The sequence below is a fragment of the Phoenix dactylifera genome, chromosome 17 (assembly GCF_009389715.1).
Source record: "Phoenix dactylifera cultivar Barhee BC4 chromosome 17, palm_55x_up_171113_PBpolish2nd_filt_p, whole genome shotgun sequence".
Classification (NCBI taxonomy): domain Eukaryota; kingdom Viridiplantae; phylum Streptophyta; class Magnoliopsida; order Arecales; family Arecaceae; genus Phoenix; species Phoenix dactylifera.
In genome coordinates this window covers 13,341,006-13,365,315 of record NC_052408.1, presented here as the reverse complement: position 1 = coordinate 13,365,315, position 24,310 = coordinate 13,341,006, and the positions used below count along the sequence as shown (strand labels likewise).

The 24,310-nt window shown below is 38.7% G+C and overlaps 2 protein-coding genes across 5 annotated transcripts; both read right to left on the bottom strand.

Moving 5' to 3' along the window:
* Positions 1–1,297: 1,297 nt before the first annotated feature.
* On the bottom strand, positions 1,298–6,634 carry LOC103717097 (delta(24)-sterol reductase). 3 transcript variants are annotated; one of them, XM_008805347.4, is made up of 3 exons: positions 6,513–6,634; positions 2,401–3,655; positions 1,298–1,999 (listed from the first exon to the last, which is right to left on the bottom strand). In XM_008805347.4, the coding sequence occupies exons 2-3, from the start codon at positions 3,637–3,639 to the stop codon at positions 1,556–1,558; spliced, it is 1,683 nt and encodes a 560-aa protein (XP_008803569.1). In that variant the 5' UTR covers positions 3,640–3,655; positions 6,513–6,634; the 3' UTR covers positions 1,298–1,555. The 3 variants fall into 3 exon arrangements, with proteins under 3 accessions (XP_008803569.1, XP_017701171.1, XP_038971030.1); XM_017845682.3 differs by lacking the exon at positions 6,513–6,634 and adding an exon at positions 6,111–6,212; XM_039115102.1 differs by lacking the exon at positions 6,513–6,634 and adding an exon at positions 5,965–6,072.
* Positions 6,635–14,083: 7,449 nt separating this feature from the next.
* Positions 14,084–23,384, bottom strand: LOC103717102 (tricalbin-3). 2 transcript variants are annotated; one of them, XR_001880072.3, is made up of 9 exons: positions 22,130–23,384; positions 21,596–21,837; positions 19,718–19,736; positions 18,115–18,320; positions 17,642–17,751; positions 17,465–17,563; positions 16,294–16,744; positions 16,051–16,192; positions 14,084–14,465 (listed from the first exon to the last, which is right to left on the bottom strand). XR_001880072.3 is itself a non-coding variant. In XM_008805362.4 (9 exons), the coding sequence occupies exons 1-8, from the start codon at positions 22,945–22,947 to the stop codon at positions 16,104–16,106; spliced, it is 2,034 nt and encodes a 677-aa protein (XP_008803584.1). In that variant the 5' UTR covers positions 22,948–23,382; the 3' UTR covers positions 14,084–14,465; positions 16,087–16,103. The 2 variants fall into 2 exon arrangements, 1 of the variants encoding a protein (XP_008803584.1); XM_008805362.4 differs by having other exon boundaries at positions 16,087–16,192; positions 22,130–23,382.
* Between the last annotated feature and the right edge of the window lie 926 nt (positions 23,385–24,310).

Below are 24,310 nucleotides of genomic sequence, written 5' to 3'. Positions count from 1 at the left end.
CTGGTTATCAAGTCTTGCAACAGCAGAAGTTCAAAATACCATAGCCTATGGAAGAGATGAGCAGTTACTTATATATCTATGTCATACACACCTAAGTCTATGCTATATCAAAAAAAATTTCCCACCCTTGTACTAGGGTTGGATTTTCGATGGCTTATTTCACGGTGTGTTTGGCATTCTGACAAATATGTATTCCACAAATTAATTTGAGCAGGCATTGAATGGCACCACCATCCTGCTTTGCTGTTTTCCTCTGGAGCCCGGTAAATAGTATATTATCAAAGAAATATATTTGATGACAGCCAAATCACCAGTCAAAGGTCCAGAAACAGGTCAAATTATATTAGATTAGATAATAGAATATCTAAATTCAGCAAAAGCATAGTGCTGATTGAGAGAGAGAACAAAAAGAAGAAGAACGGAAGGCGAAAAAAAGAAAAAGAGAACAACCAAAGAATCACCAACCTGCAGAGAAACTTATATCCTTAGGTTTTCGCTTAGTTTCAAGAACCAACATTAAGTTAGGAGTGACGAAGTGAAGATCAATTGCATACTTCTTGAAAAATTACTGAAGCAAGAAAGCTACTGCTTAAATGTTGTCCGAGAATCCCATGGCAAATGAAGAAGCGGCGCAGCTCGACAAACGAAGGCCTTCCTCTAGGCGAGGCCCTAGGCGACCGCCTAATGCTTGGGCAGCCCTGTGCACGAGGAAATGTAGATTGAATTTTGCAAACAACCCAATCTCTGTTCTGGTTGAGGAGCTCAGAAACCTTGAGAATTTCATTAACATCAGCAGTGTTTGGCGGCACGGGCCAAAGATAGAGGGGCAGGGAAGATGAGAAGAGGGATAATGTTGAGTAAAGACGCATACCTGATGACCTGTCCCGGTAAGCCAACGGAAATGGCCCTCAGTAGTTAAGAGCTTGCCGACAGACAGACGGCCCTCCATAATGCAGAATAGTCCATCGCCATTAATGCAATTCATGTTTCATCCTCTCCTGCATTAACTGCAAGCGAGATGCAAAACACCTGCCGATTGGGACACTGATTTTGGGATCTAAGTTATTCTGATTCAAGAATAATTGTAGGATAGCAGATCATGCCCCCAAATGGCACAACAGCTGCTTCAGACACCTGAGAACCCTCAAAAAGTAAACCGAATCTTAAGATGCGTATTTTAAGCTTATCAGATAGCTGCAAACTCAAACTCCATCCGGAGACAATTAGCCGAGCAATGAGTTGTCTCAGAAAAACGTTAATTTGGTTCAGGTAGTTAACTAATAGAACAAAAAAATGATTGCAAACAAGAAGCTGCCTCACATATCAATGATGGAGACGAGTGATAAGTAACTAATCAAACACTGATCAATAGTGGCATCGGAATCCAAAGAGTTGAATTCCCGTCATGCTAAATTACTAGAAAAACATCAGGGATTAACAAACAATCAGGGAAAGCCACAGATTACAACCTCAATAAGTAATCAAAGCAGTGTTTCAGACAATTCATGGGATTGGAAAAATCCTACCGAATCCAAATTCAAACAAGTTGATCTGATCAAGTTTCCTCAGCATAGGCTGGTTCAAGGATGGCTGCCTCGGCTTCCTGCACCTCCTTCTCTGTCTTTTTCCCTTTCTTGGACTTGTAGTAGACACTCATAAAGGTGCCAATGGCTCCATACTTCCGGCGGCAGTGCTCATAGTGAGCCCCGTCAAACATCCTCCAGAAGTTCTTCTCAGTGAGCTCAGAAACTGCATACTGCGGCTGGAAACCATGATTTTGGATCATCCACTCCTCAAGCTGGCGGACGGCTTCGGAACCATTGAATTCCTCACCCCTTAGGACAGCTGCAGGAGCATAATACACGCCAACGTCTGTGAACATTTGAGCATAGCTTGTGTCTCCCTGCCTGTGGTGCAGCTCAAAGCCTGGTTCAGGGTACACCATAGGTTTGACAGGAAGCTTGAAAAGACGGTGGGGGCAGAGCCAGATTGGATATACCTGAAAAATAACATAAGAATCCCTACCATCGCTTGAGCAGAAAATATCTTGTTTCTTCTGTTTTAGTATGTGGAAAAGAAAACAATTGAAATTCCTTTTTTTGTGTTTGTACTTTCTAATTATAAGACATGGCAATCAAGATATGAACGAGCCAGCATGCTAAACCTTTTTCCTTTCACAAGTCCAAAACTTATTTGGAAAGTAATGCACACATATAACAGGGAAACAGTATGGCAATTGAAAAAAGCTAGCACAAAAAAAATGCAAGGAATAATAATTTCCAGAAGGAACATCAGATATATGTGGTGACGTTGGTAATCAAGACATGCAAACAGTGACTTCCCATGAAGAGAAAATTAGGCAGCATAAGAGCTATTAGTCAGATCAAAAGACAGATATACCTCCATTGCTTGGTGCACATACTCGAGAGCATCCCCAACTTTGTAAAGAGGAACCAGCAAATCCTGGATCACATGCTTATCATGGTAATAATTCCTGACAGCTTCACCTTGGGTAGCCTTAAGGAGAGAAACCTTTGGAGGCATCAACCACCCAAAAAACCACCTGAACCACCACTGGTCCCCAAATGGCAGAATCAGCTTTCCTTCCCAATACAAAGACCTTGTATGCCTGTGGTGATATTCTCTGGTGGGAATGTATTCCACAAACTCACCTCTCTTTAGCGCTTTCTGAGCATGCTGGTAAAACCACGTCTTAAACCACCATCCAACGCTGTTGATGACATTGCCCTTCTTCTCTGCCTCTTCCTTGGAAGCATATCTCCCAGTCATCATGACACCTTCAGTTGGTGTGTAGATCATTGCCTCAACAAAATCTGGAACTTTTGATGTGTCCCCATCTCTAGGTGCAAAAGAATCAGCATAAGCCTGAGCAAGTTCCTTCAAGTTACCTCTCACTGGGGTGTATGTTAGCCTCATATACTCCTTAACAGGTATGAGTTTAATCTCCGCAGAAACCAATAGTCCAAGTGTTCCTTGAGACCAGGGAATCCCGTAGAAAAGGTCTGAGTACTCATTATCCTTAGTAGCCCTAACAACCCGTCCATCTGCAAGCACAACTTCCATGGCAACTACTGTATCAGAGAAAAGGCCATAAATGTGAGAGCTTCCCTCAATTCCATAGCCATTGATTAATCCTCCAACTGTGAGATCATCAAGCTCTGCAACAACAGCAAGGACAAGATTCATAGGAACAGTAGCTCTGGTAATCTGACCCATATTAACAAGAGGCTCCACTTTTGCAATCATTCTTTCTTTATCAATCTCAACAATGTTTCTGAATGCTGAAAGATCCACCTCAAAATGTCTTGCACGTTTATAATCAACATTACGCAAGCCAACAGCAATGTATGGCTTCCTTGCTGTGCAGACAAGACCATCCTTCTTTGGATTCCTCTGCTTGAGGCGATTAACAACTTTTTTAACATTTTCTTCATGTTCCTTCTGACGGCGCTTTTCTGATTTCATTGCAGACTTCACATCTCCTAGATATGTAAGGAAGTAGATTGTGAAAGAGATTGGAAGGGCAACAAAGATAACAACAACCCATCGGAACATGACCAAGTAGTCCACCCAATCCTTCTTCTTTTTTGGACGCAGAGGAGTTTGTAGGTCCGACATGGTTGAAAGCAGAAGGCTGAAAAGAAAAATAAAGAATTACAATCACAAGGCAAAATTTCAAACTATTTATTTGTTTCACAGTTCAAAATTTACAATCATAAATATGATCAACACAATTCCCTCAATTCAGATATTATGGATCATCTGACCTGGGACCAAATTTCTAACTGTAGAGACTAGAAGACTTGATATATTCAAAGAGAGCATGTTGCCATATGAACCTTGGGATGATTAAACGAAGTTAAAAATTCAATTAAATTTTTTAGAGACAAAAAATCCAGTACAACCTGTACCGAACCGGTCCGGTCTCTGACCGATTCAGTTCGGTGTTAAAAAATGGTACCGGCCTGAATCTTCTAAGTTTTTTTGGACTTTTGGATGCATGAACCTGGCCAAACCAATGGTACCGGTTCGGTTCGGTCCGAACCGCTACCGAACCAGTCCGATGGCCGACCGGTATGCCTACTGGTACCGGTTCGGCAATCCTTGATTCCATCTACCCACATGTCGTACCACATCTAGAATCATTTTACTTGGTTGTGACAATACAAACAAGCAAAGAAGATGGCTTCATAATGGCAGGTTAAGCAACTGACCCGCAACTTTATATAAAAACCATGTGAATATACGAACATAGCAATTTTCATTTGAAAGATTGATGTACTTGCACAATGCATAACAATGTTTTAAATCCTGTAGGGGTGTCCCATTTTCTCCATAGAACAGAATGCCCCTCTGTTGATGGCCCTCGTCATGCATCCTAATAGATATCATCTGTCTCTCTCTCCTTCTTCTTTCATTCCATTATTTCTTTATTTTTCTTCTACCTTCCTTCTATCCTTTCTTTCTTTTTCTTCTACCTTCCTTTCTTTCCTTTCCTTTTTCTTTTTTTTCCTATCCCTTTCTTTATTTGTTTTTTCCTTTTCCTTCTTTTCTCTTTCATTTCTTTCTTTTCCTTCTCCCTTCATTTCTTTTCCTTTTCTTCTTCTTTCCTTTCACCTTTTCTTCAGCTTTCCTTCCCTTCTTTCTTTCCTCTTTCTTCTTCTCTTCCCATGTGGATGGGTTTTGGAGTCCCAACCCTATCCCAATCACGTTTTCTCATATGAACCGGATGAGATGGCTGGGACACCCCCCATCTACATATCAACACTGAGGAACAGAGAACATGCAGGCCAAAACAACATGATCTAATGCAAAGGCAGGACCAAAAACTCTCTAACGAACGCACAGCATCGTCCATGTCCAAGTGAAGCTCGTTATATTTACCAAAAAAAGTCCACATCAAGGGCATCTCGCATGGACTAAAAATCATGAATAACAAGTCTAAGCTACAAGTGATACCCTGTTTGAGGACTGATGACAGCTCCACTAAACCAATCTAAGTTGCAAGAGTAATCTAAAAGGACCTAACTATATGATAGCAATCACAAAAATAATGGATCGATTATTGTTTGTCGTAGTACACGGATTACAGCACAGAAATATAAAAGTCACAACAATGCAGCTTGATTGGTAAATTATTTGTTAGCCAGGCTTTGTTCGCCCAAACAAGGATTTTATGTAAAGGTGCAACAAAAGAAAGCATGGGCATCCCATTTGATACAATTCTCGCTAAATAAACAGGGAATGACTGCATGAAACCTGAAACCAGGGTCAATAATTCCTTAACATAGATGGCTTATAGAAGACGATACCGAGACAGATACTAGAAAACAAAGGTGAACAGTTCATAAAAACAGTACATATGGATGAACCAAAAAGGCCAAAGAAAAGAGCATTATTGGCACTATGGATGCTCCCCAAGAAGGCGAACATATTCGATGCAAAATTTGTTCAAGAACGACTCTGATCCAGCAACCAATTAAATTAGGAAAAAAAAATCCTGATCCCTTAAATGGATACACATTAAGGTATATATGTCCAATTATCGCATGAAAAAAAAAAGGAATCCGTACCTGAAATAAGAAACCAACAACTAGCGACCAAAATCTCAGAAGGTGAAATTGTAACAATGAAGATTATTGTGTCCGTGACTCTGATACAAACTTCCATCGGTACTTTCAAAAACAGAAAGGCAACCAAAAAAGAGAACGCAGGGCATTATGCTAAATAAAAGAGAAGAAGCAAACAACATGATAGTTCTTATTCTACAAAAAGAGCAAGAGAAAACTTCCGGAATAAGCTTAAAAAAAAAAAAAATCAGAGAATATCTTAAGCATGGAGACAAAAGCAAAACAAGTAGCACCAACAGTTCCGGATCTACTGCATTTCCAACATGCAAGAAGAGATAAGCTTAAGAGCCAAAGAATGTCTGAAAAGTATTACCATGGAAAGTATAAGATCAGTTCAAAAGATCAACAAGAAGCGCAGAGGTCCAGAAAACGAACACAGAACTCGATCGCCGCACGGAAAGAATCAGAACCAAAAGCATCTAAAAATAGGGGGGGAATATGGGCGCGGATCGCGATTACCTCTATAGATGTAGATCAGAACCGATCGGACGAGTCCAGAAAGAGTTCCGGCTCCGCCTCACGGAGAAGAAAGGCGGATCAGAGCTAATTCCAACTATATATTAATCTCAAGAGACACGGCAAAAGGCGAGATATAAAGCGACGGACCGGAAAGATTCCCAATAATCCGATCAAATCTCAGATAACCACGTGATCGATTAAAGAAAACAAGAAAGAAAGAAGCCAACGAAATCAGAAATACCGACCAGTTGAGCTCTCGAAAACAGCGAAGAATTCATTACTCCATCCACCAAAAACAAACCTCAAATATACTTAAAAAATCGAAAAACAAAACCAAGAATAATCGACTCCAGAGTTCACAATCCGCCATTAAAGAATCAAACTAAAGCTCCGACTCTTTACCTCAACGGAAAACACAAGGCAAGAGAGAGCCCTCTCTCTCGCTCGCTCTCTCGTCCTCTTCCCTCGCCCTGGCGATCTCCACAACTTCGGACTACTGAAGTAGAGTATGAGAGCGGGGTTTCAAATAGTAGCGAGGGATTGATGAGAAAATAGGCGGTCATGCCCCTACACGAGGACAGTACACTGTGGAATCCCGTACGCTGACGACCATGTGCTGAGCTGGAGAATCTCGGCCGTCGAGTCTTGATCGGATAGTCGAGGTCGCACGGGACAACTGTCCAAAGCCTGTCTCCCACCAGGTGGCAGCGTCAGCCCGGCGAGCCAAAATATTTTTTTTCATACTCCGTATCTCAGCCGTCCGTCCGAGCACAGAAGAAAGATAAATCCAGAGCGAAAATATCAACGTCGAGACTCGAGAGTCATATTTTTCAATAAATATAAATATAAAAAAACAATAAATATAAAAATTAATATATATTAATTATAAATATATGTGGATAATAATTATATATTAAATATATTTATATTTTTTATCCAAATAAGGAAGGATAATTTTTGGATATTAATCATAAAATTTAATGACAACAACTAAAAATAAAGACATGATCATACAGGAAAAAATTCAATAAAAAAATATAATTTTAACAAATATTTATCAATAATAAAAAACTAATAATTTCGTAAGTGATATATTCCTCAGGATTGCTCGTCACCAAAGTAAACGCAATCTATGGCACCTACAAGGCATCTCACAACTGTCGTCGGTTACAATCATCAGGTAGAAACTAAAAAATAGAATGAACGGAATCTTTAAAACTCCATTTGCTTAAAGACGATGAAGAGAAAAAAAAAAAAAAGGACCAACGAGAGGTTTGTGGGTGATCTAAAGGATTTTATTCTAATCGAATATTTTATATTACAATCACTTAATATCTAGATTCTTTTTAGTTTATATTTGATTAATTATTTAATTAATTTTCTGATTTAATTTTTTTTTACTAATTTTTGTTATATGAATATCTAAATTCGGATACAAGAAAATTAAGTGTATCCGTAGAAGAGTTTTAAACAGACTATCCATATCGAAATTGGATCGAACTCAAAAAGTAGTATCTAAATTAGGGAAAAGATACAGCGGGATATCATCCACACCCCACATTCTAAGTGGGTGCAAGGCTACCGGCCGGAATTGGGAATCAGATATTGGCTTGAAATAGCATTTCGTATGTCGTATTCGCTGGCATTGGGCGTGAATCTCGATAGTTCGTACAATGGAGGACGTCCGCGTGGGAGATGTCTCAGTTCCGTGCGATTTGGGTTGGATTCGGGTTGGGGGAACACGTCCCGTACGTTTTTAATATTGGATTAGCGATGCTTCGTTATTATGTACTTATTGATGTATTTATTTATTTATTAATAGTTTTTGAATGCTTCGTGTTTATCATGATTATACTCTAAAATTATTTTTCAGCTGTAGTTACATTAAACAGCAAAGTTACTAAGAGAAATTAGATTGTAAAATTACAATTTGTGGCTTTGGAAAGGCATCATAACATTTAAAAGTATCAATTTTAAAGGTTGGAATTATGTCATGCTGCTATCGGACAACACTATTATCAATGGAAGCCGGCCAAATCGGGTATATTAAAAATTTATTGATTTAAAACAATGCATTTAGACTTAGTGCAATACCTAAAAACACTCATGCTTGCTCACCCTTGTCAAGTAATAAAAGTCTATGTAGAAATACAATGAATAGAGCCAAACTACTTTGAAATGGTTCACAAATGCATTGTCTGACATTGCCATCTATGGCTTTGGGTTCGTCGTAATGCATATATACTCCTCAAACAAAAGGCCATTTTTCCGTATAAGATGCATATATTCAAAGGGCAAATCCATGACTGAATCTCGCAATGAATGAAATTCTATATATAGTTTTGGTGCATTTTAATATTAAAGTTTAATATTTATATTATTTATAAGGTTCGTGTATTTAATGAAATGGTTCATGTATTTGAGGAGATGAAAGATTCATGTATTTGGAGAGATGAAGGATTCATGGAAAATAAATGAGAATAATTCATGAACTACTTTTGAAAAATGGGAATCAATGTCTATTTGGTGGAAAAATTTTTCTTAGAATTTTTAAGTGCATTTATGTTCTTTTTATTTTCATAAATTTAAAGTTTCAAACTCTCTATATAAATTCTTCCCTTTCTTCATTCCAAAAAATATATAATATTATTTTATTTTACTTATCAAAATATTTTAAGAGAGTTTTTGACAAAGAAGGATGTTTTTTTTGGTGGAGCTTTAGGCTTGGCTATTTGTACAGAGTTATTTTTGCTATATGCCGGTCGTCCGACTATTATACTCTGAAGAATATAAGTTATAGTATTTATGCTGCACCATGTTTTAGACTTTGCCAACCCCAGAAGGTTTAATATGCGGCTGGATTGTGCTCTTCGATAGTCGTGCCACCGTCCCGTTGTTGTCATGTAGTGGGAGAAAGATTTTGTTTCCTAAGACTGGATTGCAATTTAATATTGTCACCATTTCAGGTGAAGCACGGAGTCTGAACCTTAAACAAAGGGAAAACGCTATCAAATCAATGTTATTTTACGAACTTCCATAAATTCAGTTAATTTTGATATCTCCATGCATGACAACCTAAAACAGTAATAGCAAGCTACACGCTTGGGAAAAACAAAGTTAATAGCAAATTACTCTTTCATAAACTTGATTAATAGAATAGTCATTTAACAATAATAGTCCCATATAATTTCATCTCTTAGATGGAAAAAGAAAAACTAATAACAATAAGTTTTCTACAGATTACTGAATTTTTTTAAATTTTACGGATAATTCATCAAAAGTTCATACATGGTAATGACATTTGTGTAGGTTAATTATCAAAAAAATAATTTTCTTTTGCAGCTAAGCTCCTGTTAACATGTAAATTTGTGACAGTGGATTCTTGCTAAGGTTAAGTAGAATTTTATAAGGCGATCGAAGCATCTCAGAGGGAAATGATATTATGCTAATGATCTGATAGCTTTTTAAAAAAGAAGAATTCTGCGGACAACGAGGCGTGAGGCATTTGGATCTTTCCGTACGTATTTAGTCCGGCCATTGATCGAAAGAATCAAATAAATATTTCGCAATCTACAACTTGCATCATCGTATCTACATATAAATAATCTCCAACATCAAACTCACCCTACCCGACTATCACTTATAAATTAGATAAACATAGCATGCGCTGCCGTCCTGGACACGTACCGCCAGGGTCCCAGAAACAAGACGCGTGAGTCCAAATGAAAGGGTTGGCAAATTGCCTCACGGATCCGGTTGTCCGAACCCAGAACATTGCTATTATCATAGATGCGTTGTATGGGCCCAAAGACCACCTCTGTTAGAGCAGCGGGTGATCGTCGTATGTCTGATCATATTGTAATTGGTACCAAGCTATGGACGACTTAGAAGGGCATCTTCTTTACGAGGCGGATACCGGGTGTTGAGTGTATATGCCTCGAGGGGACTTTTCAGTAGTGATTGATTGGGTGTGGAGAGTAGACAGATATGGTAATGATCATCCTCTTATCCATAACACCTGTAGACTGATTCAGAAGCTGAGCTCTTTTCAGGCACTACATATATTCCGGGAGACGAACAGTGCTGCAGATTGGGCCGCCTTCTTTGTTGTCCAGCATTTCGGAAAAATCATCCGGACTTTCTTGGGAGATATTTCTCCTCCTTTTTACTCTCTACTTTCTTTTGATCTAGCTGAATATACTCACGTAAAAGCTATATAAATTACCGTTTTCCAAAAAAAAAAAAAAAATTGCCGTATCACATGGATTTAATGTCAATATCTAATATAGAGAGCATATCGGCGTTTGATATGTAAAAAAAATTATATTATATTATACTGATACTGTGGCAAAGAAAAGAAATAAGTGATTTGAGCAAGAGAGATGTACATTGTTCTCGTCCTTGGAACATTTTAAATTGGAGACCTGGCACATTAACAACATAAAAGTTAACGTAACTATTTGGCAAATATACCGGGTTACATGGACGGGAGAGAGAGACAGAGGTGGGAGACGTCATGCTGGTCCCTTGAATACGATGGGATATGACTTGGATTGAGCTAAGAGCATATGGGAAAGATGGAGTTGGATCCACGGATTTGAATGAATGGGGCCTGATATGGCTTTTGCTGAAACCTCGTGCAGCATTGCTCCTCTCGTTAGCTTAAGCTGTCTCGTACAGCAACCAGTGTTTTATAGGATGACTTGCATCGTGCCCCAGTTGATTGATTAAATAGGGTCCTTTAGAAACATCAGTACCACGCTCTAAAAAAAAAAAAATCATGCACTTCAGTCTTTAGATGGCATGAAAAAAAAAAAGATGAGCCTATGTTGCATTTCGTTGCAATGGAGTGGTGGCATGATTCCCACAGTTGATCCAACCATCTTAGTTGCCCTGTGCCGTTTCTAGCTGCACCGGCCGAACCGACGACGAATGCCCTAGGCATTTTTGATTGGGCATTGTCATGAAGAGTAATGCAAGTACCAAACTGGTTCCAGTTCGTTAAGTCAAGAAGGATTGGTATGATTCATGATTAAGTTGTATTTTATTTTTCTAAATTATGCTATCATTAATGATTGCAATAAGGGGGGTAACATCTCTAAGCAATTATTAGCTCAGCTGATTAGCACCTATTTTTTGTGTTGAGAAATGTTCGGGGTTTTAATTCTAGTGGTAGCTCACGAGCCGCTACTCTATTCAAAACAGAGAAGTTGACATCCATTTAATGCCCCAAAGCTTAAGCCTAGATGTTTCTAGCATCCAATCCATCATTTATTCCTGTACCATGCATCAACCCTAGCTTACCCTGATTATGGGAGTTTTTTACCATCCAATCCATTATTTATTCATGTACCTTGCATCAACCTTGGCTTACCCTGATCATGGGAGTTTTCTACTATCCAATCCATCATTTATTCATGTACCATGCATCAACCCCTAGCTTACCATGACCATGGGTGTTTCGATGGTAAAACTCTAATGCCAGAATAGTTTCGATAGTAGAATTTTATAGTAAAACCTTCGGATGATGATAGAACCCTGCCATCGGAAGCTATTTTTAGATTTCCCGGCTTGGAGTCGTAATAACAGTTTTCTGACGTCTGAACCTTATGATGCCAAGTCTCGTCACCATACTCCGATTTTGAAAAATGGCACTTTTGGAATTATTGTGGATACTGCTTTGCTACTGCTGCTCCTGCAGCTTCTTCTTCTTTCCAAGGCGGATGAATTTTATCTGATGAGTACAGATGCACTCAATAAAATTATAAAATAAAATACTTCAGAGTGCCAGAAGTAACTTTTCATTTCTAGCCTACAGAATACCATCGGAGTGATTGGCTACATAAGCAACCACCCAGTCCACAGCTCCATTAGTTTCACGGAAAACATGCTTGGCCTAAAATGCCCCTCCATCCCTCACTATTGCCTGGATATCTAGGAGCAAAGGGTGGATGCAAACCATTACCCTTTGAGCCCTCTTGGTCCAACTGATGATCGTGGCTGATTCCCCCTCCAGAACAATAGTCCGTAAAATACACCAGGTGTGACAAAGATTCGCCCAAGCGGCCCTCAACTCTGCACCTGGAATCAATATGTCAAAGCGTTGATTGCCCTATGCAGCCACGACCTAGGCAGACGGGTCTCGAATAACAAAATTCGCACTGCCTCTCGTACTTCCGTCCAAGATAGACCCATCAAAGTTGCAAAACTCGAAGATGAAAACTCTCAAATAAAAAAGACCATCTAGCTGTGAATAACCTGAGCTTATCCACCCCTGAGGCCTCTATAAATAGCCCTACACCGTCTACTCTCGGCGCATGATCAATAATTGGTTTTCCACCCAATTCTTAAATAACAAGAGGCTCCAAGAGAGGGTCAAGCTCCATTGCTTGGAGAAGCGGAGCTAAGAAAGGCTATTTTTTATGGAGGTGCTCCGAAGCCATGCTGGTTTCATCTCATTCTAGACTACGTTTCATCTCTCTTTCACACCGTTCTCTTTCATCGATTATTTCCTTTTATTCATTTATTGTTATGCGCACGAATTAAAATAGAACATTTAGCCTCCCCACTACCTTTCGAATATCGAGACAAGTATCTCATACTTTTTTCCTCCCCCATGATCCTAGGTATGTATTAATGTATGCTAATGTTACTTTTAAAGCATGCATTGATTTGGTTACCGCACCATCAAAGTCTAATCCCGAATCCTTTTTTATTCCTTGCAGTCGTTTATCCTTGAAATCAAATCTCAGATGACTTAGGTGATCACTTAAGGCTCCGGCCCAAAGACGGCCTATCGCAGAAAAAACCTAAAAAACAAAATGAAAAGAAAAAAGGGCGCCCCTGTGAGTTTGCCTTAGATCGGCCTACTGTAAGAAAAACCTCAAAGATAAAATAGTCTTAGACCTCCAAATATATTGGGCCGCTCCTGCCAAACAGGTAGTAACCCTCCATCAAGAATGAAGGGCAGCGCATAATTAGGCTCTACAAGAAGGAGCATCCAGTTTAAATTACCCATCATCCTCATCCTTGGGTTTGTTAGAGAATGGTGACAGAAAGGACATGTAAATTTATGCCTATCTGATTATCCATTATTGGCTGATTAATGAGCACAGGGTGTTATTGCAAAGTGTCTAAAACTCCAATATTGTTTATCCACGTCCCCGTTTGCATGCACATAATAACATGGAGCCTTCGTTGCATGGTAACCAAGACGCGCGAGAAACCAGTGGACGCGGAATGCTGCTCTCCCCGCACGGGACCTAGTAGGTCAACAAGGATCGATTATAAAAAACGTTACATGAACCTTGCGATTGCGGTCCAAATGCACTTTGAGGACATGTTGATATGACCTAGAAGTTGCAAGCAATCCTTCAGCCTTTTTTCCTTTCTTTTCTCCCCTAAGCCCTTGGAATAGGAATCTTTTATATTTGAAAAGTATGATAAGAAGCTATACCCCGGGTACATGACTTCACTTTTATCGCAGGAATAGAGGCGTGTAAATCGCTGGACCTCCATCAAGCTAATTTGTTGGGACTAATGCTAATATATACCCTTAAGATGAACTTCACCAGATGTACCAGGATAGACCTATCTCGAAAATTAGGACTGCTGCCTCCTTCATTTACTGCCCCTGATATATTTGACAACCTCAATTTGGGCATCTGAAATCAGCACCGTCCATTTACCAGCCCATTTATTCATTATGTTCTACATCTTGACAAAAACCTACATTTGTGAAAGAAACCATATGAAAATAGGAAAAATGAATACTAGATGGGTAGATTTTTTTTTTTGATAAGATGGATAATTCACACAGATCTCAGTTTTTACAGGATGTTGACGATAAACAGCATCCTGAAGCAGAAGACATCCATGAAATGAGATTTCGACCATTTGATACAACTTCGCAGAAAAGGTCCATCTGCTAAGTAAATCACCGGGTCGAGGTACCGTGCAAACAGAGAAAAAACTTGGAAAATATACGCATGGCTATATTTAGGAATGCCATCTTAGAATAAATTGGAGTACATAAATTAGGCCTATGCACAAAAACAACAACCCATGAAGTAGTCGCAAGTGCACTTCACTTAAGCCTTGACGGAGCGAAGAAAATTCAGAAATACAAGTGTCAAGGCATATCAACATAAGGTGCATATGGACATAAGGTATGGGACGACCGCTATAAATATCAGGGGAAATAAGTGGGGAAAAAAGGCCGCATGAACATGTTCCTCTGCTGGTAAGCTGAATTTACACCAGAAATGAATACAGATTGCAGGTACCAGAAAGAACTGTATAGTTGATTATTACTCTACCTTGAAATGTTGTCACTGTTTGCAGATAAAACATGACCTGGCATGAAACGTCTACATTAGAGCCAGCAAATTCAAACAAAATGCTGAATTGAAAACCAACAAAATTAGATCAGCAGTTTAGCACATTATATGTGCAAGCTCCTAAAAATAGATTAGAGCAATCCATCCATTAGTTGGACCCCACAAAAAAAAAAGATTCCAATCTTCTCAATCAGTAGAATCTCAAACAGCTAACAGATCAGGTGCTGAGTAACACTGAAATCAAGATTAATTCCACAACTAATAGCTCATGCTTTACTAGACTTTTTGCATATATAGCCCTATAAAAATATGGCTGATTACACATTTATCCTCCAAAAATCACTATCTATCTATATACACCCCTCAAATCATCCTGTTGTTGTAATGATACCTGCCCTGGAGGATTTTTGACAAGCTGTTTAAAAAGTAACTTAAGTGTAAAAGGACACTATTACCGTTTTGAATTAATAACCTTGAAAATTATAGCATTTAATTCATATGGTAAAGAGCTATATGTTTGCAAAAAAATTAATCTAAAAGGGTAATAAAATTATTTTGTACCTAAAACAGTTATTTATTAACACCATCAGTCAAAAATTTAATGGGAGGCATATCTTTGCAAACACAGGAAGATTTGAGAGGTATACATGCAAACAGTGACTTTTTAAGGATAAATATACAATAAGCCATATTTGCAAGGTTATACATGGAAAAAAGGAAAAAACCCTACTTTATTTTCCTCACATAGTTTTTACAAGGTTTATTATACAAGCAAAGCAGGTACAGGAGTTTTCCTACATCGGAGAACCACCCAAAAGCTTCAAAAATTTCGGACCATTTTTGTGCATTTATGTTATGGGAATCATTAGCCAAAGACTCTGGAATATACTATATGTACAGTTGAATGGCTGATTATAGTAGATCATCAAGTCAAACACGACCTCTTCTTATTCTGAATGCAGTATAATTATTTGAATAAGAAAAGAACAATTAAAAGAAACTTCTTTAAGAAACATCCAAAGTCGGGCTATTCATTTTTAAGATTGAATTGTGTGGATAGGCATCAGGGTCCGGTTAATACATCTCCATAGCAGTAAGCGGCTAAGAACAAAGCAAACATATCTTCTGACAAAAAATGAGGTCATGAACATTACTGAAAATGAATAAACTGCCATCTTACTCCATCAATCTCTAAGAATAGCTCAAGAGTGTCCTGTTAACTTTCAAGCCATGTATGCAGGAAGAAAATAAAAGGGAGTTTAAAAGTATAAACCAAAAGTGAAAGCAATAAGTTTATTGACAACTTTCAACCATGACCATATGTATGGCATTCACCCTCGGCACAACGGCCAGAACCAAAACGTTTTCCAGCATACAAAGATCCGGGTACACTGGCTGGGTACTCTTGTGACTAGTTCATAACTTGATTTCGTAAGGAAAAATGCATAGTTGATCACAAAATAATACAAAACTTTATGCTATTTCATAGCCTTTAAATTGGTGATATAGGCTTTCTAATGATAAACAAACAGCTAGGCAAAGGTAACTTCCTCAGGATTTTAAAGAATCTAAGTTCAAGAAGATGAATTTTTAAGAATTACTTGATTTAATCAAAGTAAGATGCTTCAGCCACTCACAGGTATGGTGAATGGTATCATGGATTGAAGAAACTTGAACCACCGACATTAATAGAAATCAGCACACCTATACTTGTTATCACAGCAAGCCATATCAATGTTGAGTCTGCAAAAAATGAAACAAAGTCAAATCACAATAGTCAAACTTTATGAAGTTTGTTGTTTAGAACATATACCACCTATTAATACGAAAGAAATTGGCATTACCTCTGGCACCGCTTGAAACACTATCAGGTTCAAGAGGTGATGTCTCAGCATTACGACCACGGGCTCTTGATATCGTTGATTCTGGATACTTGGACTCCTCAGAAACTTTCACATTTCCTGTTTCAGATGCCACTATGCCTTGAAATTCCTCACTTACGAGCAGAGCTGTTAGGACGTCCATAAATGATTCTCTTTGTTTTTCTTCAGGGTCACTTTTACTTTGTCCAGATGTGCTGTTCGCTTGTTCATAGTCAAGTATCTCATCATCAGATGCATCAACATACCCAAACTCTGGTTCTACACTATCATCATCTTCATCCTCAACATATGCCTTGTATGTGAGGCGTAGTAGTATTTCCCCAGAAGATCGGTTCCCAAACAATCCCCAACCTCCTTGTAAAGCTACAATTCTATCCGTTGGTACTGTATCTTGAAGAGATCCTAGCTCAACCTAGTAAACAATGAAAGTCTTAATGAATAAGAATTACAGATGACTAGCAAGATACATAAATGTAAAACTAAAGAAAGAATGGAAAGCCTAAAACATAGATTCAGAGCCCAACCTTATCTGTTCAATTTCAAAGCTACTCCATATACTTATCACTTTTCCATCATACATGTACTTAATGATTTCAAAGTACCATTTATGCACACTCTTCCTTCTCAAAACCACAAAATTACCTTCCTCAGTATTGTAACATAAGCTTTCCTCAAGTCAATGAAGATGCTATGTAGACAATCATGACATAAACCATCCATATTCTTTTAAGGATTAAGAGTAGCCCATTTGATGGTATCAGTTCTCGGCGTTCCACATGATAATTTCAGATAATCGGAGCAGGGTAGTTAAGGTAAGATTCAAATGCAAAGTTCAAGACTAGTTGCTCGAACATATAGCAAGCATTCTCAAAATAAAATGTTATAATAGACTTCTGAAGCAGCTATTAATGGAAACACCTTCACTTCGAGCATATTAATCTTATATTACAGGACAAGACATCTCACAGAATTTCTAATTAAATTCAGGATCCAATAACAGTTTTACATGACATTTATTGAGGTTGGTTTTGCAGATGCATTAAGCATGAATAACAATGTGAATGATACATACTCAACTTTACTAATTAACCACTTTTGCATGGATCAACTATGCAAGATAGCAATACTTTACCTCGCCTGTGCCGATAGTGAAATCTGGAAATCCAAAGGAGTCCTTTACTTGGACATATAATTTCTGCTTCCTAGGGTTCACAACAAGCATATGAAAATCCTGCCCATATGCCAAAATATACATCACCTAAAGAGTTTAGACTTTGGCTGAACAATACTTACAATAAAGAAGTCTTACCTGATTCCAGATTGGCTCTCCAGGTGGCCCAATGACAGTTGTCTGGCTATTTTTCTTACTTCGAATTACCTGATCACCCAAACTTAGAACAACATATGGATCTGTCTTTCCTGTCCATGCATGAATAGGTATATCAGCTTTTGTTAAATAATTAAATAAAAATGACTACAAAACAAAAAATATAAACCATTTTAAAACAAAGTTACATCTGAAAACATGATACCACCTGAGAATGAATGCTTCCTGAAACTACCAAGATAAAAGAACTATAGGTAAATGCTGGTTTCTGCAGAGGTTCTCAGAATTGGAATCACAATCAGCAGGTCAACGAAAAAAAAGGGGCTAAATATCAAAAATTTCCATAAAATACTATATTTTTTTAATTGAATGTTATAAAACCAGAGACAGGCCCCTTTTTATTTGAAGTAGCAAATCAATGGCAAAGAAACTAAAGAAAATGTAAGAAGAGATACCAAATATAAAATAAGCAAGTTTCCGAGCATCAACTAGAGTCACTGATAACTCTCCAACAAAATCTTTATTTCCTTCCTGAACTGCATTTGATTTAAAAAAATCTGAAACAGGGCCCAGTGCTTCCCCTTTCTGAAAGTCAAGGACAGTTTTTTTTGGACGAACAAAGAGTCGAGGCAAATCTTCAGTTAGAAGCTTCGTCAGGAACCTAGAAAGATGAAAGTAAAGATTTCAGTTCACAGCAAAACATTACAAACCAAAGTAATATATCCATCAGACAATGGCAATAATAATCGACAATTATTATTTTGGCAGCAAATTGCATAAAAAGAGGAGACTTGTCATATTTGCATACTCGAAGAAAGCACAACACAGGAAATAATTTAAAGCATAGAGCCTGATAAAACATAAGATTCTTTTTTTGTCAAAAAAAAAAAAAAAAAATCCACTGAAAGACGATGAGTTCACCCCTCATACAAGGTGCCACTCCATGGTCTCTACCATTCACCTATCGTACAAAAGTCACCCTCCTCCCCAACTAAATTTTATATGCAAGTTGCAGAGTATGTTGTGTCCTAAAAGAAGTGTTTAGGATATAAAACATATCAAGCAATTTTGCATGCAGGCAATGGGCTGAAAATCATTAGTTGGTTTGAAGGTAAAAATGCTGCCTTTTAAGTTCCATTTGAAACCAAATGCTTCGTATAGTGAAATTGTTTCTTAATGCGTATTAAGAGATGACAACCATGTAAGAAGCATGGCCATGAATATGAAAAATAGATATTAGATGTTTCCCACATGTCGATATGGCCAATCCAGAAAAAAAGGACACAGATATGATGGCACACGCCACAGCAGAAAGATGTATTCAAGTTGGGACTATCATGCTTTATGCCCATATATGTGAAATGGTATGAATGAGGCATTTTTTGGCTCTAGAGATGTGCTTATTTCCACCCTCAGTTAAAGCAGAGCCAGGTGATTCCTCTAGAGCAAGGTTGAGTGAATTTCTAGGTTGCAGGTAATTCCAACACAATTAGGTAAGGCAATACCCAAGTTGTTCCTAAATGATGCACTAGTCACTAGCCTGCAAAAACAACCAACACAAAGCATCGAAAAAATGTCCAACAAGACAACAAAATCTGTTGGCATGCTTTTAAAGTTATGATATATTTCCTGAGCCCTGTTCAACCTTGATTGACAACATAACACAAGTTCATATTACCATGAGAGCAAGAAATACCACACAGGATAGTGGTATACTTGATGTGCTGATGATAATGAAGTCAAGTTTCTTTACAATTTGGATACACATTAGATGTAAATGGTATTACTTAAACAAAAGCAATAGAATATAGCCTACAAAGAAAACTTCTGAAATCAAAGATGTTAATGGCTTCAGCCACTTCTAGATTCAGAATTTATCCAGAAAAGGGCCTGGCTGTGTGGATTTCTACATAGTGTGAATAAAAATAAAAATAGTGATAATAGAAACACTGGCATGTAGTAAGATATGTGACTTAGAGTAAAGGAACAACAAATATGCAAATGAGTTATAGATAGATCATAGACAGAGAAACAGGGAAGAGGAATGATTTTACTCACATTGATAGAACAGGGATTGCTGATGGAGAACAGCCAATTCCATGCAATGAACATTTAAGCTAGCATTAGTAACACATCAAAGTAATTGTGCAATATGAAGATCATATATACATTTCAATCCCTTAGACTAGGATGTATCAGAATAAATTGCATGTAGTGATAAACCCAGAAATTGTAATGCTTAGCAGCATATGACTACCTCAAAAAATTGGGACAACGGAGAAATCTGAAAAGGGTTTCAAATACGAAGGCAACAAAACTCAATGCAAACTATCTCAGTTGCTCTACCTATCCTCTTCATGAAGAAGTCTGATTCACAGAAATAATTAGCAAACTTGTGAAAGCTATGAAAGCACCAAAATCAACTCCCCTTATAATAATTGATATTCACTCCTACAGCATATATTAACTTTTCCATCAGTTGGAGCTGTTAAATTTACAGAGCCACCAGCCCAACTAAATCTTGTGGAGATCTTCAGAAGTTTTTTGAAATAGAATGGTATAGCTCTCTTATTGCTTCATTGGCCAAACACAACCAACATAGAACTGTAGAACCACAGACTAAGTATGCCACTCAGCTTCACAATAGCTCAACTGTGCCTACTGCCTTCCCAGTATGTTGGATTGGCTCCAATCTTGCAAGGATTCTCATTCAAAATAAACCTTAAATATCTGCATGGTGATGATAACATTATGGGGCTGATCAATTGTGGTTGTCTTGTGTGACAGTTTCAAATCTGCATCAGGCCAAACAATTAACTTACTGGTCATACTACTTCTAGATTTATTCAATGGAATCAGAAGCCCTATCAAATCTCTATCTCAATCTACATCCTACATTGTTATCTTCATTTTAAGGGCGAAACAATCTTCCAGAAAGTCTTCTACTTCTCAACATCAGCATCTTCTGAATATATAATGGGAACTCTTTGGGGGTGCATCTCGACCCCCCAAGTTCAACTCTGCCTTTCTGTTTATTTTTAACTTTTCAAGAACAAATCTATCTCTTTCTCCTTTCCCAAGAGCGACTTGTGCTTTTGGTGTCCAGAGTCTTATTTTTTCTTTTATTTCTGCTCCACTCCCCAAGGCACATGAATTGCACATGCCCAAAACTATTTATAACAATCAATTTCTCAAGTAGCCCAAGACCACTCAAAGCGAAGCCTATTATACACTCACATGGGTGTTACAAATCTTGGAAAAACCAACTTTCAGCAAATCTGATTCCAAAAATCTCATGAACTTGCAGTGCAAACAATGTGGATTAATAGTTAATCAACACATGCTGCCTTTGCTAGTCTCAAGTTCATTGCTAAAATATGTAACATGTAATTATTATGGATTACAGTCATCCATACCACCCCAATTTAGATTAATTCCATCCCTCTTCTTTACTCCCTGCTCCCTTTTACGATTGTATGTTCTTCTTCCCTCTCCCTCTCTCTTTCTCTCCCCCCTCCCCCTCTTTTTAATTTATTGTGCCTTTGGTAGTTTTTATTAGCCTGGAAACTATCTCCTGTCAACAAGTTCAAACTGGCCCATTGAGATCAGAATGAAACATCCGGGTTCGATGCGAAGTTCCAACTTTCTGGATACTGCTTGCCGTTAATAAATAATGCCTCGCCATATGATTAATTGAGGCAGACAATAATGACCATTTAATCAAATTATGTACAAGATTATGTCTATATATGTTTCTATTCAATGCCCATGCATTCAAAAATGGGTAAACATATGCAATATACCTTCCAGTGAATTAACTTACAGACATGTTGAACAATAATATTTCAAAGTGGAAACTGTTCAATGAAAAAAAAATTATGCTAAAATAATGAATGCACGAAAATAAGATGTAGTCATAAGAAAATTAAAACATACCCATAAGATTGAATAAACGAAATGGTGACAGCTCGAATTTAATCTTTGGAAGGGAGACAAAAGCCCATGACACAGCACCTACCCAAGGCTCTGTAGGTATTAAACGTAACTTAACCCAAAGCTCCCCATCAATATCAAAATCACGAACTCCAACAGGTACAACAATGGGGATAACGCCAAATTTTAAGGAGAGGGACAACAACATGCGAGCACCACCTGTATAACGAAGGCCAATCTGATACCTGACATAGGGGTGGAAGGGCTAATCAGACATGAAAAATATATTATATCTCCACTATTGGGTTGTTTTCTCAAATAAACCATGGCTTAAATTTTCAATTAAGGCATGTTTGGATCCGCCAAGCATGTAGAACCATTGGCCAAGGATTCCAATATTAACATTTGAGACTCTACATGCAAGTATCAGACAGATTATGGATGGAAACAATTTATATCATATAATCAGGTTATGTTTTATCCACATAATAAAACTACTAGCAAAACTTGTGTTTTACACTGCAAAGAAAAACTTACTGCAAGTCGTTGACACGGCGTGAAGTCCTTCGTTCGACATTCCTAACAGACAATGGTTCATCTCCTAGCGAGAACTGCTTAATTTCAACCCTCTGCACATAATCAGGCTTCCTGAGGTCATCTATCACCGGCTGGACCAATCCGATGATCCAATTTTCAAGTCCAGACCTGTAAACCTTCCATAGCTTCCCCAAAACCATGTTGACCCATTCAACTGACTCTTTCCTCTGAAGATCTTTTTCCAGAAACAGAGAGAAGCTGGTTGGCACCTGAGGCCAGGTACCATTCCGAACATCCTGAATTGATTTATTCCTCTTCCTAAAAGTCCAAATCTTGTCAAAAATAACTCCAACAAAGAAAAAAAAGACAAAGAAGCCAGCAATGCTCCTGTTAATGGGGGGAGAAGGGATGGGATGGATCACTCCAAGCTGAGTCCTCAATTTATCCACCAACGGATCATCTTGGTAGTTTGTAAAGCTGGAAGCAATCTGCATCGGCTCGGATTCCGCATAATCCAGTTCACTGGACAACTGTTTCGCAACAATTTGCTTCTGGGCTCTCACACTTCTCTTGGCAGATTTCAAGAACTCAACGTCCAAATTCGAATTTTTATTCTCGGCTGGAAGCATGCACGCGCCGCATCGCCATCTGCTCCTCCGAAACTCACTCCAAAAGATCCCAAAACTCAATCCTTTTTTTCTTCTTCTTCTTCTTCTACAACCGATGCCTCCATCTCCGAATTCACCCGGGCAAACAATAGGCGAACGCCCACAAACCTGCGAGAGAGCCAACCCCAAAGAATCCCGCGGCACCAACATTCCAGGAACAAGAAACGCCGGCCCCAATCCAACGTTGGGCACCGCAATTCACATCAACAACAGCGGAAAACATAGATCCCAAGCCAGAATACCCACTGCTCGAGAAGCTCGAACTCAAGCGGATTTGCCTCTATAAAGACCGCAATCTCGAGAGCTTGGGGTTAGGCTTTCCCAAGTCCCGCTCAAGGGACGCAGAAACCTCCATGGCCTGAAGCCGAAATCTTGAAGAAATCGTGTCGACGATGGTAGAACCAAGAAGGAAATCTTCGATCGGGGTTAGGGTTCAGCGGGGTTTCGAAGGTGAAGAGGAGGAAGAGGCGGTGGCGAGAGCGAGTGCGGGGTTTCGTGGACCGGGCAGGGGCGGTTGGGGGGCGAAATAGAAGGGGAGTCCGGGCGTGAAAGGAATGGGCGGCTGGAGGAGAGCCTCGGCCAATCGGGGGAAATCTTGCAGGGCCTCTCCCGCCTCGGGTGGGGGACGCGTGGCTCCACCCTTCGGGCGCACGTGACCGTTGGAGTCTTAGAGGGGGTCATGCCCGCGTGACAGGGCCGCGGTCGGCGAACGGACGCGTCCCGGTGCGGAACTCGGTAGCTATACCGAGATGTCGGCGAACGACCGAAGAAAAATAACGACTTTCGTGGAGAGCTCGAAGTTGGAGTTGCTCATCTTTGATGCCTTGGCAGAGTTGCTTGACATGAACCCAAGGTTGTTTAAAACGTGGATGACAGAGACGGGGATGTGGTTTCAATGGATGGGCTTCATGATAATAAAAAAAAATAAGGGAAGAAGAGCAACTCCTGTTGATGTTTATTAATATTATAAGTATGGGTTTTGTGCATTCTTTGATGCACTAGGAGACAATCTAAATAAAGCCTTTGTCTTACTACAAGGGGATGGTAGGGTCTATTTACATCAAAATGAGAGCAAGGTTCTTGCTTTGAATACCATTGTCCCATTCTTATCAAAAAGCTATGCTGTTGTCGCATGTGGGATCATGGTTTATTCATGCAGGATTCTTTCTTGGGATTACTTCATTGCCATAAGCCAGTCTTGACATAGAAGCTATTCATTAACATCGCAAGACTCAATATACTGTGCAGGCTCTCAGTATCTTCTCTTTACATTGACAACATTATCGTCATATACATATCCAACCTACCTAATGAAAAAAAAAATCCTAACCGTTTTTATGAACAACTTAGGTAGGATGTGCACCTCAAAATTATTGAAAGTTTGTTTAGGCTGCGAACCCGAAATTCAAAACTACTTATGAATGTAGTTGTAAGGTATCAGTATTGATATGTTGGATGAAAGGAATGAAACGCCTTTTATTTTCCTTCAAACATTCAAATCTTAAAGTAAATT

What these genes read in the sequence shown, in the direction of transcription:
- LOC103717097 (XM_008805347.4), bottom strand. Translation starts at nt 3,639, where the DNA reads ATGTCGGACCTACAAACTCCTCTGCGTCCAAAAAAGAAGAAGGATTGG. An exon ending in ATGTGCACCAAGCAATGGAG is followed by an intron (nt 2,000 to 2,400) that starts GTATATCTGTCT and finishes GTTATTTTTCAG; the next exon opens with GTATATCCAATCTGGCTCTG.
- LOC103717102 (XM_008805362.4), bottom strand. Translation starts at nt 22,947, where the DNA reads ATGTTGGTGCCGCGGGATTCTTTGGGGTTGGCTCTCTCGCAGGTTTGT. An exon ending in GAGAGCCAATCTGGAATCAG is followed by an intron (nt 17,564 to 17,641) that starts GTAAGACTTCTT and finishes GCATATGGGCAG; the next exon opens with GATTTTCATATGCTTGTTGT. An exon ending in TGTTTCAAGCGGTGCCAGAG is followed by an intron (nt 16,193 to 16,293) that starts GTAATGCCAATT and finishes CATTTTTTGCAG; the next exon opens with ACTCAACATTGATATGGCTT.